The sequence below is a fragment of the Mobula birostris genome, chromosome 6 (genome assembly GCF_030028105.1).
Source record: "Mobula birostris isolate sMobBir1 chromosome 6, sMobBir1.hap1, whole genome shotgun sequence".
Classification (NCBI taxonomy): Eukaryota; Metazoa; Chordata; class Chondrichthyes; order Myliobatiformes; family Myliobatidae; genus Mobula; species Mobula birostris.
The window spans coordinates 27,144,774-27,161,828 of NC_092375.1; the positions used below are offsets into that span (position 1 = coordinate 27,144,774).

The 17,055-nt window shown below is 39.9% G+C and overlaps 1 protein-coding gene across 1 annotated transcript in view; it reads right to left on the bottom strand.

The window, feature by feature from the left end:
• Positions 1–17,055, bottom strand: part of LOC140198881 (interferon alpha/beta receptor 1a-like) — a 33,219-nt gene extending 16,164 nt beyond the window's left edge. Inside the window, exons 1-3 of the mRNA XM_072260066.1 lie at positions 16,882–17,055; positions 8,864–8,987; positions 2,436–2,611 (exon numbers count right to left, since the gene is read on the bottom strand). Coding sequence (XP_072116167.1) covers positions 2,436–2,611; positions 8,864–8,987; positions 16,882–16,933 — 352 coding nt within the window. The 5' untranslated portion in view covers positions 16,934–17,055. The remainder of the gene's footprint in view (positions 1–2,435; positions 2,612–8,863; positions 8,988–16,881) is intronic.

The window sequence follows — 17,055 nt, forward strand, 5'->3', positions numbered from 1 at the left end:
TCAAGAATCTATCAACCTTTGCCCTAAATATAAATAAAGAATTGGCCTCCACAGCCACCAGTGGCAAAGAACTCCATAGATTAACCCTCTTTGGCTAAAGAAATTCCTCATCTTCGTTCTAAAAAGACACCCTTTTCTGTCTCTCGCCCTTCTTGAAGAATGGAGTGACATTTGCAATTTTCCAGTCTTCCAGAACCATTCCAGAATCTAGTGATTCTTGAAAGATCATTACTGGTGCCTCCACAATCTCTTCAGCCATCTCTTTCAGAACTCTGGTGTGTACACCACCTGGTCCTGTTGACTTATCTATCTTCAGACCTTTCAGCTTCCCAGTAATTATCTCCTTATTAATGGTAACTTCACACACTTCATGTCCCCTGACACCTGGAACTTCCACCATACTGCTAGGGTCTTCCACAGTGAAGACTGGTGCAAATTACTTATTCAGTTCATCCATTTCCTTGTCTCCCATTACTACCCCTCCAGCATTGTTTTCCAGCTGTCCAATATCCACTCTTGCCTCTCCTTTATACTTTATGTATCTGAAGAATCCTTTGGTATCCTCTTTAATATTATCGGCTAGCATACTTTTGTATTCCAGCTTTTCCTTCTTAATGACTTTTTAGTTGCTTTTTAAAAAGCTTCCTAATCCTTAAATTTCCCACTAATTTTTCCTCTATTATATGCCCTCTCTTCAGCTTTTTATGATGGCTTTGACTGCCCTTGTTAGCCCTTGCCTTCAGAATACCTCTTCTTCTTTGGGATGCATACATCTTGTGCCTTCCGAATTGCTTCCAGAAATTCCAGCTATTGCTGCTCTGCCGTCATCCCTGTCAGTGTTCTTTTCCAGTCAATTCTGGCCAACTTCTCGCTCATGTCTCTGTAACTTTCTTTACTCCACTGTAATATTGATACATCTGACTTTAACTTCTCAAATTTCAAGGGTGAATTCAATATTATGATCAATTGCTTCCTTCCTTTAAGGTGGGGGGTTATATGGGAGGCAGGGTTTGAGGGTCGGCACAACATTGTGGGCCGAAGGGCCTGTAATATGCTGTACCTTTTCTAGAATGTCTACCTTAAGGTCTCTAATGAAATCAGCTCATTGCATAACACCCAATCCAAAATAGCTGATCCCTTAGTGGGTTCAATCACAAACTGTTCTTAAAAAGTCATCTGGTAGACATTCTAGAAAATCCCCCTCTTGTGATCTAGTGCCAAATTCTACCTGCATATTGAAATTCCCCATGACTATCGTAACACTGTCCTTTTGGCATGCATCTTCTACCTCCTGTTGCAATTTGTAGACCACTTCCTTACTACTGTTTGGGGGGGGGGGGTCTGTATATAACTCCCATCAGGGCCTTTTTATACTTGCAGTTCCTTAGCTCTATCAACAATAATTCAACACCTTTCGACCCTATGTCACCTCTTTCTAATGATTTGATTTTATTTTTTACCAACAGAGCCATGCCACCCCCTCTGCCTACCTGCCTGTCCGTCCTTTAGATACAATGTATCTTTGGACATTAAGCTCCTAAGATTCAGCGAATGCCCGCAACATCATACATGCTGTAACTGTGCTACAAGTTCATCCACAGTACCTTATTCTGTAATCTGCACACATTCAAATATAATCCTTTATTCACACTTTTCGATTTTGTACCTGTTTTTCATTACAACTCATCCTGTTGACTGCAATTTTGCCCTATTATCACCTTCTCTTTGCTAGGAGTTTCACTACACACTGCCCTAGTTTGTAAACCAACTACTTAATCCTCAGCATTATCATTCCAGTTCCCTTTCCCCTACCATCTTACTACAAAGTATGGTAAAGTATATATAAAGTAGGTTCATTTCAGAAAATATGAAATAAAATAAAATTTGAATCCAATTACAGATATCTAATTGAATCTAATTACCTAGTTAATCAGATAAGATATATTTGGGAATACGTCTTACTATAAAGCAGAGCTTATTTGGAATATTGTTCTTGGATATTCTTCTAGACAGCCAGTGGAATGCTGCAGTTCAAGATTATCCTTCACCATAAAGCTAATTCTCACATATTGCAAGGACAGATTCCTCCTCTCAGCTTAATACTTTCCGGTTCTAACATGAAAAGAGATTGAACATATAAATAGGCCTATATTATTCCTAACTGAACAAACAAACTTGGATAAGTCATAGAATTGATAGTGGGATAAAAGGGGAAATAATAAATAATGTTGAGAATGAGAAAGTATAGAGCAAGATATAATGTTCCAAATACACACAGCAAGTTAAAATGTTTTAAATGAAGTGAGTTACTGTAAAAACCGCAGCTCTGGTGAGCAGAAAATTCACGTTGAAAAAGCCAATACATTGTATCATTGCAAAATTTAAATTCAGAATCCAAGAGGTGACAGCACATTTAACTTATCAAGGTTACTTACTGTTCTTGTCAGGAATAAATGAACCTGTGCACAGCCAGGCCGTCGTCTGATTCCCATGACGGGCTTGCAGCCGTAGGAAGTATTCTCCAGAAAATATAATGTCTGATGAAGTGAAATCACACTCTCTACGGATGATATTTTCACATCCTTTCACCTTCTTCCAGCCACTGACGCCACTAAGAGGAAACAAGTAAAAATTATGTAAAGGATAATCAACTGCATTCAGTAGACCAAGACTGGCTTTACCGTTGAACAGGTGCTGTTTCAGTCAAAAACATGCAACGCAACCATGTCAACATTACTAAAATTCCAAGATGATTTAATGGCATTGCCATGTTGAACCTGCATTCAAGCACAATCAGGAGCATGACCAACATGAGCCAATCACAACAGATGGAATTCTGAATGTGGTGACTGAGATTAGAAAAAAAACATTCAGCTCTGGACCAGTACATGAATAGTTAGCAAGTGCAAGTGGATTTTCAATAGAAAAGCTAAAGTAAGACAAAGTTGAAAGAAAAGTAGAGGGCTAAATAGGAGGGAAAGGTTGAATGATCTTGAAGAAGGCTAAGAGGTTGACACAACGTGGGGGACTTCAGGGACTGTACTGTGTAGCAGAGTTCAATGTTCTAAATCAGTCAAGAATAGGTGTTTCACAAAGGAAACATTGCAAACTCCATACCATTACCGATTATTGGTGACTCACAAAACTTAGTATGAACTGTGTCAAACATTGAAATACTACAAATTAAACAAAGATTTTATTGAGATAATGATGCTTCCCCTCCCAACATCTGATGTGTGTTTTTGTTCCCTACCCCCACCCTACTGTTTGCGAGGTCGTGTCAGATTTTAAATGGACTGAAATATTTACTTAACATTAGCAAAATCTTTTACAAAATATTAACAAAGCATGTTACATAGAAATATACCAGGGCGTGACAATCAGAGCTCATTGATGATTTGGTAAAAGGCTTTAACTTCAATATGAACGAACTGATTTTTGCTTGTTTCTGTTTTTTGTTGAATGTCCAGAGGACAGCACTGAAAACTCACTTCAATGAATTATCAATACTTTCCTACTCTACTGGGTCCAGCAGCTTCACCTGCAAGCTTGAGGACTATAACTGATTTAGGGAGCAGAAATACAAATGAGTTAAAAAGGGATGCAAATTAAAATAACAGTCATCTGCTCCCATATTGTTGTTGCTTCTAAGAGAAAGACGTTTTAACCATGTTCTCTTGCATAGATATCAGTGGGGAAGGGAAATGGCAGCAAATGACTTCTTGGGACACAATCAATCAGTACACAAAAGGAAAGGTTTAGCAGTGCAAAACCAGCAGAGGTGCTCAACGCTAACAAATGTTCTATTGTACCACTGTAGCGACTCACACTCGCATCTGCTTCCATTTGTCTGATGGCCAGACACTGTGACGGTCTGGTGATTCTCAATGTCAGACAAGGGAGTTTGCCCTCAATGCTTACTTGTTAACAGATTCTACTGCAGGTCAGGAACTAACTCAATGTCCGAGTGACGAATCAGCAAATAGGAAGGAGATTGAAAATCTGGCTGAATGGTGCCACAACCACCTCTCATCAACGTCAGCAAAACCAAATGACTTCGGGAGGAAGAAACCGGAGATCCATGAGCCAGTCCTCATCAGAAGATCAGAGGTGGAAAGGCTCAGTCACTTTAAATACCTCAATATTATCATTTCAGAGGATCTGCCCTGGACCTAGCGTGCAAGTGCCATTACGTCACAGCAGCGCCTCTGCTCTCCTAGAAATTTGCAAAGATTTGGAATGTCATTTAAAACTTTGACAAACTTCTATAGATTCACAGCGGTGAGAGTACACTGAATGGCAGCAACACTGCCTGGTATGGAGACAACAATGCCCTTGAACGGAAAAGTAGTGAATGCAGCCCAGTCCATCACAGGTAAAGTCATCCGCACCATTGAGCACATCTATAAAGCGCGCTGTTGCAGGGAAGCAGCATCCATCATCAGGGAGCCTCACCATTCAGGCGATGCTCTCTTCTCGTTGCTGCCATTGGGAGAGAGGTAAAGGTCGCACACCACCAGATTTAGGAACTGTTATTACTCCTGAATCACACTGGATAACTTCACTCACGCCAACTGATTCTATAACCTATGGACTCACTTTCAAGGACTCCACAATTCAAGTTACCAGTATTATTATTACTTATTTATTTATAATTGTTTTGTTTTTCTTTTGTTTTTGCACAATTTGTTGCCATTTGCACATTGGTTGTTTCTTTATTGATTCTATTGTGTTTCTTTGTATCTACTATGAATGCCGGCAAGAAAATGAATCTCAGGCTACTATGTGGTGACATGTATGTACTTCAATAATAAATTTACTTTGAACTTCGATTTAGTCGTCAATTTCAGTTGCGAGTTTGTGTAATTTGGTAATGATTGTTTTTTTAAAGTGCACTTTCCTGGGCTTTTCTAAACTACTCTTTGAATAATTATCTAATCATTCAATTGATTGGCACTGGGGAAGCTCAGCAACTACTTATCAGTGGCAAACAAATGAAAGGAAGCGACTAAATACTTCACTAATAACATTTTTCTGGTCAATGATAGCCAGCAACTTCCTTTTTGGAGTTCAGCTTTTGAACCACCTGAATGACCTGGCACTTTTTGCAGTGGGAACTGAAGTCCTGAAGGGGCAGTATGGTTGTGGCATGGCACGCCAAATGGAGGCGGTGGGGCCCAGGCCCTGAAGTGGGGAATGAGTTAATATTTGGTCATTGCTGGAGCAGACTTGGAGGCAATTCGATGCAGCAGAACCGAGGTGAGGGGAGTGTTAAAGTCGAACCTGAATAAAACTCGGGAGACCAGCTTCTTATCGTCACCTCAGTTTATTGCGCACTCTCCTGCAGGAGCTTGAGACCCAGTTGTCGAAGGGAAGGCACGCAAGTACTGCCACCCTCTGACAAGTGGACCAACTCAGTCAGGTTACAGCCATATATTTATACATAGTAAGTCCCATACATTACTGTTGCAAGATGTTATTAGAACTGGTACGCCCACCAAGTCTGTTGGCGCAAAACTTAATTACTTAGATAAGAGAGTCCACTAAATCAAGGTCTAATTACAGATGGATGTACTGTCCAGTCCTTAACAGTTATTCCCTTTGCAAGGCCCTGACTTAATTTCACACAGATGCTCATTCTTGTCCTTATCGGTGTGTCCTCCTCCCCTACTCAAACAAAGGTAGAAGGTATTATTTATCAAATTCCCAATGTGTCTCTGCAAATTACAAGGGAACCAGTATAAGCCGGGTTTTTTTCTAACTACTAAAGACAGAATTTACTTCAGTTCAGAAATTCCTGTTCAGTCCCAATTATTCTTCTAGCCACAGGTTACATAGGTTCAAAATGATTTTTTTATATCCTCAATTCCTCATGAGCAGAGATGAAGCAGAGTCAAGGCAGGATCTGGGCCCAGGCCCAGGACCAGGCCAAAAAATGAGGAAGAACCCAAGGTATGATCAATTTAAGCACCATGCCGAATTGGAAAGGTCATGTACGAGCTGAATCGAAGCAGCAGAATACTGGCTCGAGAGCTCCTCGAAGCAGCAGGGCCCTAATCCGGGAGCAAGGAATGACCTGAGGTTTGGACATCTTTAGCATTGGGTCAGGGTGTTGTGGCCGGAGGGAAGAGACGGGCTGGTTCTGCTCACTGCACTGCGGCGTTTACTTGGCTCTTTGCTGAACTGAGGCTGTGATGCCTGGCTTTGTGTTTGTGGACTCACTTTGCAACTTGCAGTTCTGAATGCCATTTGCTTACTTTATTGTTTGCACAACTTTTTATTCTTCTTCTCTCTGCACACGTGATTGACGGTCTTTTTTAAAATGGGTTCTATTGGGTTTCTTTGTTTTGTGGCTGCCTGTAAATACTTTGAACTTTGAATCACTGATAATCTGTCTGTATGGGTGTTAAGGACAGATTGCAGTGCCATATAATAAACAGACCCTTTAAAGTTTCGAATGAAAATCTCTTATCTCGGGATACAAATATTCAACTGTATCACTATCTCTCTCTCAGCCATCGAAACTTAAACCACATTTCATCACCTCAAATTGACTGCTCTAATCTCCTCTCGTTTATTTCCACTCAATACAAATGAAAATTTCCTTCACTGAACTCCACTATCGCCAACTTCTTTCTGATAAATTAACAACTTTATTGGAAGATTTTCTCAATTGTTTTCTAATCTCTGCTTTGACTTGCTTCACAGTATCCCAGCAACGTCCTCATCCTGCTCTTCATTTCATACGTCGTCCAGTTTGCTACTGACAACTACATTCGCGACTTATGAAACACTCTTTTTTTGCCCAACGGTCATCTTGGAAAGACTTCTCCTTCATGTCCTTTTGTGTCTCCTTTCTGCACTTCCTTCTTCTCATCCCTCTCAATTTTATCTCTTCTATAAAGTATTATAAGATCTCTTTCTGCAAAGGTTTAGCTGGAGATTTATTGTCATTACTCAGGACGAGATTGCAGTGCTATTCCATTCAGTGCAAAATAGCATTCTGGCAACTCAACTACTAAAAACATAATGAGTACATTGAAAAAGGAGAGAAAATGTCCCAATGGCAGAAGTCAAAGTAGTCATGCGCCAGAAAAAGTGGGGTTCTCTTGGTGGCCACCAATTTCAATTCTACTTCCCATTCTGACATGTCAGTCCACGGCTTTTAATACTGCCGCAATAAAGCCACACATAGACTGGAGGAGCAACACCTAGTATTCCATGTGGGTAGCCTCCAACCTGATGTCACCAACACTGTCTTCTTCCAGTAATTACTTCATTCCCCATTCCCGTTTCCCTCCCTCAGCTTCTCTTCTCAGCCCATCAGCTTCCTCTGGTGCTCCTCCCCATTCCCTTTCTTCTATAAGTCCATAAGATATAGGAGCAGAATTAGGCCATCCACTTTTGATCTCATCTCCAGTCTCCTGCCTTCCCCCCCCCCACCCCCATACCCCTTCATATTCTGACCAATCAGGAATATATCTACCTCTGCATTAAATATAAATAAAGACTTGGCTTCCACAGCCACCTGTGGCAAAAACTCCACAGATTCACCCTCTCTGGCTAAAGAAATTCCTCTTCATCTCTGTTCTAAAAAGACACTCTTCTTCGGCCTCTCTCACTTCTTGAAGAACGGAGTGACATTTGGAATTTTCCAGTTTTCCAGAATTTAGTGATTCTTGAAAGATCATTACTGGTGGCTCCACAATCTGTTCAGCCACCTTTCAGAACTCTGGCATGCACACCATCTGGTCTAGGTGACTCATCTAGCTTCTCACCTTTCAGTTTCCAAAGAACCTTCTCCCCAGTAAAGGTAACTTCACACATTTCATGTCTCCTGACTCCTGGAACTTCCACCATACTGCTAGTGTCCTCCACAGTGAAGACTGATACAAAATACTTATTCAGTTTGTCCACCATTTTGTTGCCCCCCCCCCCCCCCCATTACTACCTCTCCAGCATCGTTTTCCAGTGATCCGATACCCACTCTGGCCTCTGTTTTACACTTTATGCATCTGAAGAAACTTTCAGTATCCTCTTTTAATATAATTTGCTAGCTTACTTTCGTATTCCATCTTTTCCTTCTTAATTACTTTTTAGTTGCCTTCTGTTGGCTTTTAAAAGCTTTGCAATCCTCTAACTTGCCACTAACTTTTCCTCTATTATATGCCCTCTCTGGCTTATATGTTGGCTTTGACTTCTTGTCAGCCATGGTTTTGTCACCTTGCCTTTAGAATACTTCTCCCTCTTTGGGAAGTATATATCCTGCGTTTTCCAAATTGTTTCCAGAGATTCCAGCCATTGCCTGCTCTGCCGTTATTCCTGCCAGTATTGTTTTCCAATCAATTCTAGCCAACTCCTCTCTCATGTTGCTGTAATTTCCTTTACTTCATTGTAATACTGACACATCTGACAAGCAATTCTTTCTAAAATTGCCTTCCATGGCCTTCTGTCCTCTGCTATCAGTTTCTCCCTTCTCCAGCCCTTTATCTCTTTCACCAATCGATTTCCCAGCTCTTTACTTCACCTCTCCCCCTCGCCTGGTTTCACCCATCACCTACTACCTCGTACTTCTTCCTCCCCTCCCCGACTTTCTTACTCTGATTTCTCTTTTTTCCTAGTCCTGATGAAGGGTCTCAGCCTGAAACATCGACTGTTTACTCTTTTCCATAGATGCTGCTGAGTTCCTCCAGCATCTTGTGTGTATTACTAAATTTAAAATAATGTTTTGAGTTCTTTCGAATGACATCCAAGTTAGAACTGAATTAAAAACAAGCAACTATTAAAATTAAAAAATAGGGGGTGCCCTGTTCGTTAAAAACAATGATTAACTATAAAAGACTCAACAGTTAAATTGGCTTACCTTCTATAATTTACAGTATAATTCACACTGTAATTACTGTTCTGTGCATCATCCCACTTAAGAACATACTTCATATTAAAAGCCCGAATTCGTATATTTGTTGGGGGCTTTATTTCTCCAAGCACTGAAAAAAAAATTCTCATGAATTTCAGAAGAAATAAATAAAAAATCTCAACAATTTGCTTAACCACCTTTAATAAAAATTTTATTCTGGTTTCTCACTCCACAAATGCTGATCTACGTGGTAAATACTTCCATTATATTCTGTTTTTATTTTAGATTTCCAGCATATTTTGGTTTTGGAAGGTATTTTATTAACAAGATTTTCATAAAATGCGATTTTGAAAGAAAGGGTAATTAAACCTGTAATTAGCAGAAATAATGTTAGGCACTAATAAACTGAGTTATTTCTCCTGACACATTTGTTGAATAAAAGTTAATTTAATCACACTTGTTGAAAGAAGTTAATTTAATCATACTTGTTGAATAAAAGTAAATTTAATCACACAAAGTACCTGCAGTTTACACTGAAAGTCAAATATTTATCTTTCTGTAACTCGGCGGGTCGGGGGAATTGTAAGTGGTGAATAAGTGAGAAAGCAAGGGAAGTAAATGACATCCTGCTTGGTGCAGCTTGCAGTTGCATAACATGGCTTGTCTTGTCAGAATATGGGTACAATCGCTATCTTTATAACCTTTACAAGTGGACAGGAATGAAGATAGATGCAGTACAAATAACAGCAATCTTCTCCGGCTGATTCACATCAAAAAACATTAGTGGGCGTAGGAAATGACATGCTAGATGCAAGACTGTCTCAGAAACATCCTGGTAGATTGAGAAGGAAAGCGGTGACGTGCAGGTAGTGGAGACACTTGCAGTGTCATTACCAAGGAAAATACGTTTGCATTTTTACTAAATGATTCTTTGAAAAGATTCTCACCATCTACACTTGACAAAGTCAGGAAGCTGGGCAAAATCCCCAACTCTCATTACAAGTAGGTTAACCAAGTTCTAGTTAGTTCCCTTACTGAACATAATTCCTGCTATGGCCATCTCTATGGTGCTGAGGCTATGAAGACTGCCCCGGCTGCTGTGTTCTGTGCCTGCTAATACAATGAACTGACAACGAGGCTTTGGGCCTGCTCAGGGCTGCTCTGGGATTTGGATCTAAGAACTTGACTTTTGTTTGGAATTCTGTCATTTGCTTCAATTGTTTGCATGATTTGCATTTTTTTCTTTCTCTTGCGCATTGAGAGTTGATCTTCTTTATTTTTTTTATTCTTTTTCTAAGTTTTAAGTGGGTTTCTTGCTTTGTGGCTACTTGTGAGCAAGCAAATCTCAAGGTTGCATAATTTATATATTCTTTGATAGTAAATAAATCTTGAATCTTAGTTATTATACCAGATTCACTAGGATATTCAGACAGCAAATAAGAGTTATTTTGACAGAACAAATGGTTACAAGTCAAGGTATTATTGAACATATCCAGAGAAACTCAAAACTGTATAAATCTCTAAACTTTATTACTAGCTTCTTAATCTCTCTATAGATAATAAATTAGAGCTTTCTTTTATTAAAACTTTAGACGAGGTACGTCAATGTCAGTTTTACTCCTTGGGATGTCAATGCTATCTTTTGACAGCCATTCCTAAAGTGCACCCTATGATGAGCAGAAACTGTACATTATTTCAAGTTCAGTAACTTACAACTAGTGCCTTTTTACAGTAACACACACAAAATGCTGAAGAAACTCAACAGGTCAGGGAGATTCTATGGAAATGAATAAGCAGTGAACGGCTTCGGGCCGAGACCTTTCTTCAGGACTGGAAAGGAAAGAGGAAAACACCAGAATGAAAAGGTGAGGGGAGACGAAGGAGGATAGCAGGAAGGTGATAGATTGAGCCAGGTAGGTAGGAAAGGTAAAGGGCTGGAGAGGAAGGAATCTGCTAGGAGAGGAGAGTGGACCATAAGAGAAAGGGAAGAAGATACAGAAGCCTGAAGGCACACAGTCAGGAAGAGATTCTTCCCCTCTGCCAACTGATTTCTAAACGGACACTGAACCCATGAACACTACCCCACTTTTTTATTTTTTCTGTTTTTGCCCTTTTAAAAATTTAAGATACTTAGAATCTGGAAAATTCATTTTTTCCCCTATGCTTATCATGTATTGCATTGCACTGCTGCCGTTAAGTTATCAAATTTCATGACATATGCCGATGATATTAAACCTGATTCTGATCCTGACCTTTGGATAAACGTCGGTGCCAGATAGCTTAGTAGTTGGTTAAGTGTTTACAGTTCAGATGCTGCAGGAACAAAGATCAGACTACAGTTTGAGGGAGCCCTTCTAAAATGAAAAGCATGGTAGGCGAGTTCAATCGTACTGTAACACACACAAAATGCCGGAGGAACTCAGCAGGCCAGGCAACATCTATGGAAAAGAGTACAGTTGACATTTCGGGCCGAGATACTTCAGCAGGACTGGAGAAAAAAATGACGAGGAGTAGATTTAAAAGGTGGAGGGGAGGGGTGGAGGGAGAAACACTACATGACAGGCAAAACTACTGTGCTTGGGCTTGGTTAAGACATGGGATACTTGTTTTATTAATTGGCGCAAGGAATACTCCATGTCCTGCAGCAGAATGGACTCAGCAATTTGACATTCCAACTCTGTTGGCAAGTCAGGAAGTCACAGCCTTCCATATTTAATAAAAAAAAATCACAGATCTAGTATTTCAAAAACTAAGCACCACCAGCACTGGCTTGTGTTAAATCAATCCCCTCAATTACCAAAGGAACATTAAGTCTACCAGCAAAATTTTGATGAGGGATATAATCCTAAATGGCCTATTTATCAAATTAACTTCCTGTGTCTGCCTGGCATTTATTGTCTTTAAACTCCAACTTTTGACCTAGCAACTGCTCAAAAACCAGCCAAATTACATTCAATAAATGGCTACTGATACATTGATCAGAAGGCAGATAGAAGTAATTTGCACCTTAACACAATCTTATAGAATCTTAAAGCTCCTATCTGGAAAGTTTCTTCGATTTGCGACACCAATCTCAATCCCCTCCCCTTTTCCTTCTCCCTGGGCCTCCTGTCCCATGATCCTCTCATACCGCTTTTGCCTATCACCTGTCCAGCTCTTGGCTCCATCCCTCCCCCTCCTGTCTTCTCCTATCATTTCGAATCTCCCCCTCCCCCTCCCACTTTCAAATCTCTTACTAGCTCTTCCTTCAGTTAGTCCTGACGAAGGGTCTCGGCCCGAAACGTCGACCGTACCTCTTCCTAGAGATGCTGCCTGGCCTGCTGCGTTCACCAGCAACTTTGATGTGTGTTGCTTCAATCAGCATTTCAGCAGTTTTAACAAATGCCCTGAACTTGCAATTCCTATTTTGACACAAACATGAAAAAAATCTGCAGATGCTGTTAATCCAAAGCAACACACACAAAATGCAGGAGGAATTCAGCAGACCAGGCAGCATCTATGGAAAAGAGTAAACAATCAACATTTTGAGTAGAGACCCTATATGGCAACCTCCAATTACCTACTTTCAAAGTTGAAATTTTCTGCACACTTTACTGATAGTTAAAGTGTTTGCTGCCAACTGAAACACAACAGCTTTAATTATTTCCTTGTGCCTCAGTCATGACTTCCTACTCCTAACTATACAGCTCACAATTATATTAATTTGATTAACTGATACTCAACTGTGATGGGGCAAGTTATGGCAATTGCAATCGTTAACTCCAACTACTTTTCCATTCATCCAGATCTTTAACTGCCATGTGCTTTACAACTTTTAAGTCTATTCTCTTAATTCAAATATGTTAGTAAATGTATTTAATAGTATCCAAATGCCACCCCAGGTACAACTTCCCCACCTAGCTTTATAACCGTCCGAGAACATTACCTTCCACACTTCCTACGAGTTGGTCAAAACCAAAATGGGACACGAGCATTTAACATACCCGAACGTGTACAAGTTATTCTATTCTTTTATTTCACTTTTTAATAATAATTTTCAATGCAAAAGTAAAGTTCAAATACCAAGAGGATTGGAATAGGTAAACTTTCTTTTTGCATCCCTGAACCTAATGGGTTTCGTAGAAAGCTGTACACTGTATTTCACCATACACACACAAAATGATGGAGGAACTCAGCAAGCAGGTCAAGCTGCATCTATGGTGAGGCATAAAGTATCGACGATTCATCAGGGCAGCTTATTCTCTAGACCAGGGGTTCGCAACCTTTTTGTTGCCATAAGCCAATACCATTAATCAAGGATCTGTAGACCCTGGGTTGGGAACCCCTGCTCTAGATGCTGCCCAACCTGCTGAGTTCCTCCAGCATTTTGTGTTTGCTACTCTGGATTTCCAGCATCTGTAGAATCACTTGTGTTTACAAAGATGACTACATCCCTGCAAGAACTGACACCACAAGTTGCCCATAGGTGCCTGTCAAATGTTTTATGGAAATCACTTGATGCCTTATTTTCTACAAGTCACCCCATGCTAGGTCACTGCCAACAACAGGAGTACAAATTATATCTGTGTATCGGAGTCCTCATGCTATCGCAGTCCAATAAGTGGAAGGTGCATGCTCGCAATGCCTGCAAAAGTAGGTTCGCAATGCAGAATGCTGTTAAATGATCAGAAAACTTGGGTGTAAGAGAGGCACCCCAAGAGTTATGAGTCACCTCAATTTATTGGCCAACTTATGCTGATCCACCATTTCCTACACACATATTGCAACTTGCTCTTATTTTTTTACAACTTGCTGCATCTGTAGGTTAAATTTGAAACAAAGTCAGAGGGAGATTTAACATTAAAATATACTTTCACAATATAATTGCTCCATTGTAAGTGGAAATGTTTTAGCTAGAGCTGAATTCCTGCATATTGTAAATTAGTTATATTAAAAGAATATAAAGTGGATTCTGGTTAATTGCGACACATCTGGACAAGTAAAATTTGGCCCAATTAGCCGGGAAATAGTTTAAAAAAAGTATTAAAAAAAAGACAAAGTACATTTAACTGAGTAACAAATTAAATGAAATAGAGAACAAATTAGAACACTGCCAATAATATTACAGTACTATAAAGCTGTGTATTAGTTCCTTAAAGTTATGAACAAAGGAATTCAATCAGTGTTCACTGCCATGGTCTTTTGATCGACGGTAAATGAACAAAGTTGGCGCGTGGCCAAGTGGTTAGGATGTCAGTCTAGTGATCTGAAGGTCGCTAGTAGCCTCAGCTGAGGCAGCGTGTTGTGTCCTTGAACAAGGCACTAAACCACACATTGCTCTGTGACGACACCAGCGCCAAGCTGTATCGGCCCTCGTGCCCTTCCCTTGGACAACATCGGTGGCGTGGAGAGGGGAGACTTGCAGCATGGGCAACTGCCGGTCTTCCATACAACCTTGCCCAGGCCTGCGCCCTGTAAACCTTCCAAGGCGCAAATCCATGGTCTCATGAGACTAACAGATGCCTATATTATTGAATGAACAAAATAACCACAGATGCAAATAGTGGACTGCCTTCTTACAATGCTTCTAATGACTGCATCCTCTAAAACTTCATTTTCATTGTAACATTCAAGATGATTGTTGATACCTTTAAATTCTTCATAGTTCTTAACTTGTTGAAGGAGTAAAAGAGTTTCATTTTCACTCCCGTCCATTTCTGGCACCTCCAAGCCTAAGTACTTGAAAGCGCAGTAAACAAACCAGTTCTGAATTGTCCTACTGCTTATTTCTCAGCAACTAACAGTGACACAAACACACATAACTGATGCCATTTAGAAACTGGTCATTCTAAGCACAGTGTAATGTCTAACAGCCACATAACAGCATGTGACTGACACTATTTAGAAACTGTTGGGCAAGTTTCCTGTCCCAATTACGTGGCATAGTGACCCAAATAAATGAAGGGAATCCCAGCTATTATCTTGATTAGTTTTTGTTCTTTAAGAGTTGTCGCAAATAAGCTGCTGCCCCGATTAAACAATGGTCGAATTAACTGGAATCCATTGTAATTGTTTTCCTCCATAAATTCAATTTTCCTTGCTATTTTATTTTACTTTCTTTTCCTATTATTTTAAAATGTGCCTTCCTCTTATTATTCCCATTTATTTCTTATTCCTGAAGGACTTTGATTACATCTTTTTATCAAGATCCTGGCTGCCCTACTGGACTTGCATACTCATTAACTCACAAGGCTAAAACTTTTTTTTTTGAAGTGAACTATGCAGAAACCAAAAGCTAACTAATGGTACCATATGTGAGATGGCCCACTCCTAGAGCAAGCTTTAGAAAGGGGGAAAGGTTAGCCTTGCTTAGCTCCCAACAATGTGACTTGCAGTTGTGGGTCCATATCAAAGTCAAGATAAAGTTAATATCAAACTATGTAAATATTACCATAACAACCTTGAGATTCATTTCTCAGGGTAGCATATGGTGTCATAAACATACTTTGTTAAAAAATTTACTTTGGCTTTGACACGGGCCCGCATCTGCAAGTCTCATTAAAGGGAGCTAGGCAAGGTTAACATACAGCACATTCACTAGGCAAGAGGCAACCCTTCACAGGCAGAGGCAGATACAGAACTGGAAATGGAAAAAAAAGCAAAAGGTGCCAGGCAAGATATTTCTTAACAGTTCAACGCCTACATTTGAGAGGAATCTTTCAAGAATACACTAAATGGAAACACTGAATCAGAAATGACCTAAAAAAAAGAAAATTTTGAAAATACAGAGGAAAGCTTCACAAGTGTAACAATGTACAGTACGTGTGAAGATAAACCCACGAGCAGGATCAGCAGTCACAAAGTAAATTGGTTAGAGAAAAACATCACAGATATATTAAAGAAAAAAACATGCCTAATTGTTGAGGTCATTGCAGAGACTTGGTTATCATAAGAGCAGCACGTGTAGAAAATTAGACTAGGTAAAAAGAAACTGAGAACAGCCAGGTAAGTTTGACTTATTTTGGTCTGAAGGGAAGTTTACATCGGAACACTCCCAGGGGTTAGTTTTGGACCAGCGCTTTTCTTAACATACATCAATACTTTGTACAATTTCTTACAAAGCATCCGGCTGGAGGATACTAATATAGTTCACAGAGATATAGAGGTCAGGTGATGCACGAATTTTAATGTTAAAAATTATGAAATGCTATATTTTGTTAGGAAGACTTGCAGACAATACAAACTAGAAGCCACAATTTTAAACAGTGTATAAAAACAGACTTGGCGATGCGTGTTCTATATGGCTAGTTTGTTGAAAATGGCAAGAGAAATAGAGTGGACTTAAAGAGAAAATATACTCATTCAAAGTCGTCAGAGAATACAAGACCAGGATATCACGGTAAACTTTGTAACTGCTTGGCTGATAGTGGAATGGCTATACGTTTCTGCGCACTACACCTGAAAGATGTAAAGGTGAAGAGGAAAATTACTGAAAAAAATCGTTTCAAGAATGAGGGAGTTTAGTTGAGGGTGTACAGAAGTACTGAGAGTTTTCTCTACAAGTGAATGCAGCTCTGGTAAAAGTTAAAAATTCAGGAGCAGCCGCAACTATTCCCATTGGTAGAAGTATATGTAGAAAGACAACGATTACTAAATAAACAGAGGTAACATAAATATTTTGTTTTTACACGCAGTAGTGGTTTAAATCTGGAATGTATTGCCAAATGTAATAGCAGGTAGGAGGGGCCAGCTGGATTGTTCTTACATTGTAACTGCACGGACTTAAAAGGCTGGAATTGTTCAGAATTGCACCTTTCTGACATGCTATAATCTAATGTAATCTTTAAAATAATCATTCACATTAACATAAGTAAACTGCTTTTAACTGACACGTGATGCAAAGACCACGTATTTTCTATATTTAATCACAGATACATTAGTACGTACTCAGGTGAAGTTTAAGTTCACTGGGAGAGGCTGGGGAAATCGCACGCAACGGCTGACCTCAAGTATTAAAATGCTCCTACTGCAAGTCCTAGCCTTACCTTTAGAGACCACCGCAGCCACTGTAAAAAGCCAGAGCATCATCAACGCCATGTTGCCCTCGTCTTACTGCCTTTCTCCACTTCCTCGACCACAAGAAACTGCTTGTGTACGACTTCCATGTGATTTACGGGAAACACACAGCAGACCAAGCATTGCAGTCGCTAACACAGAAC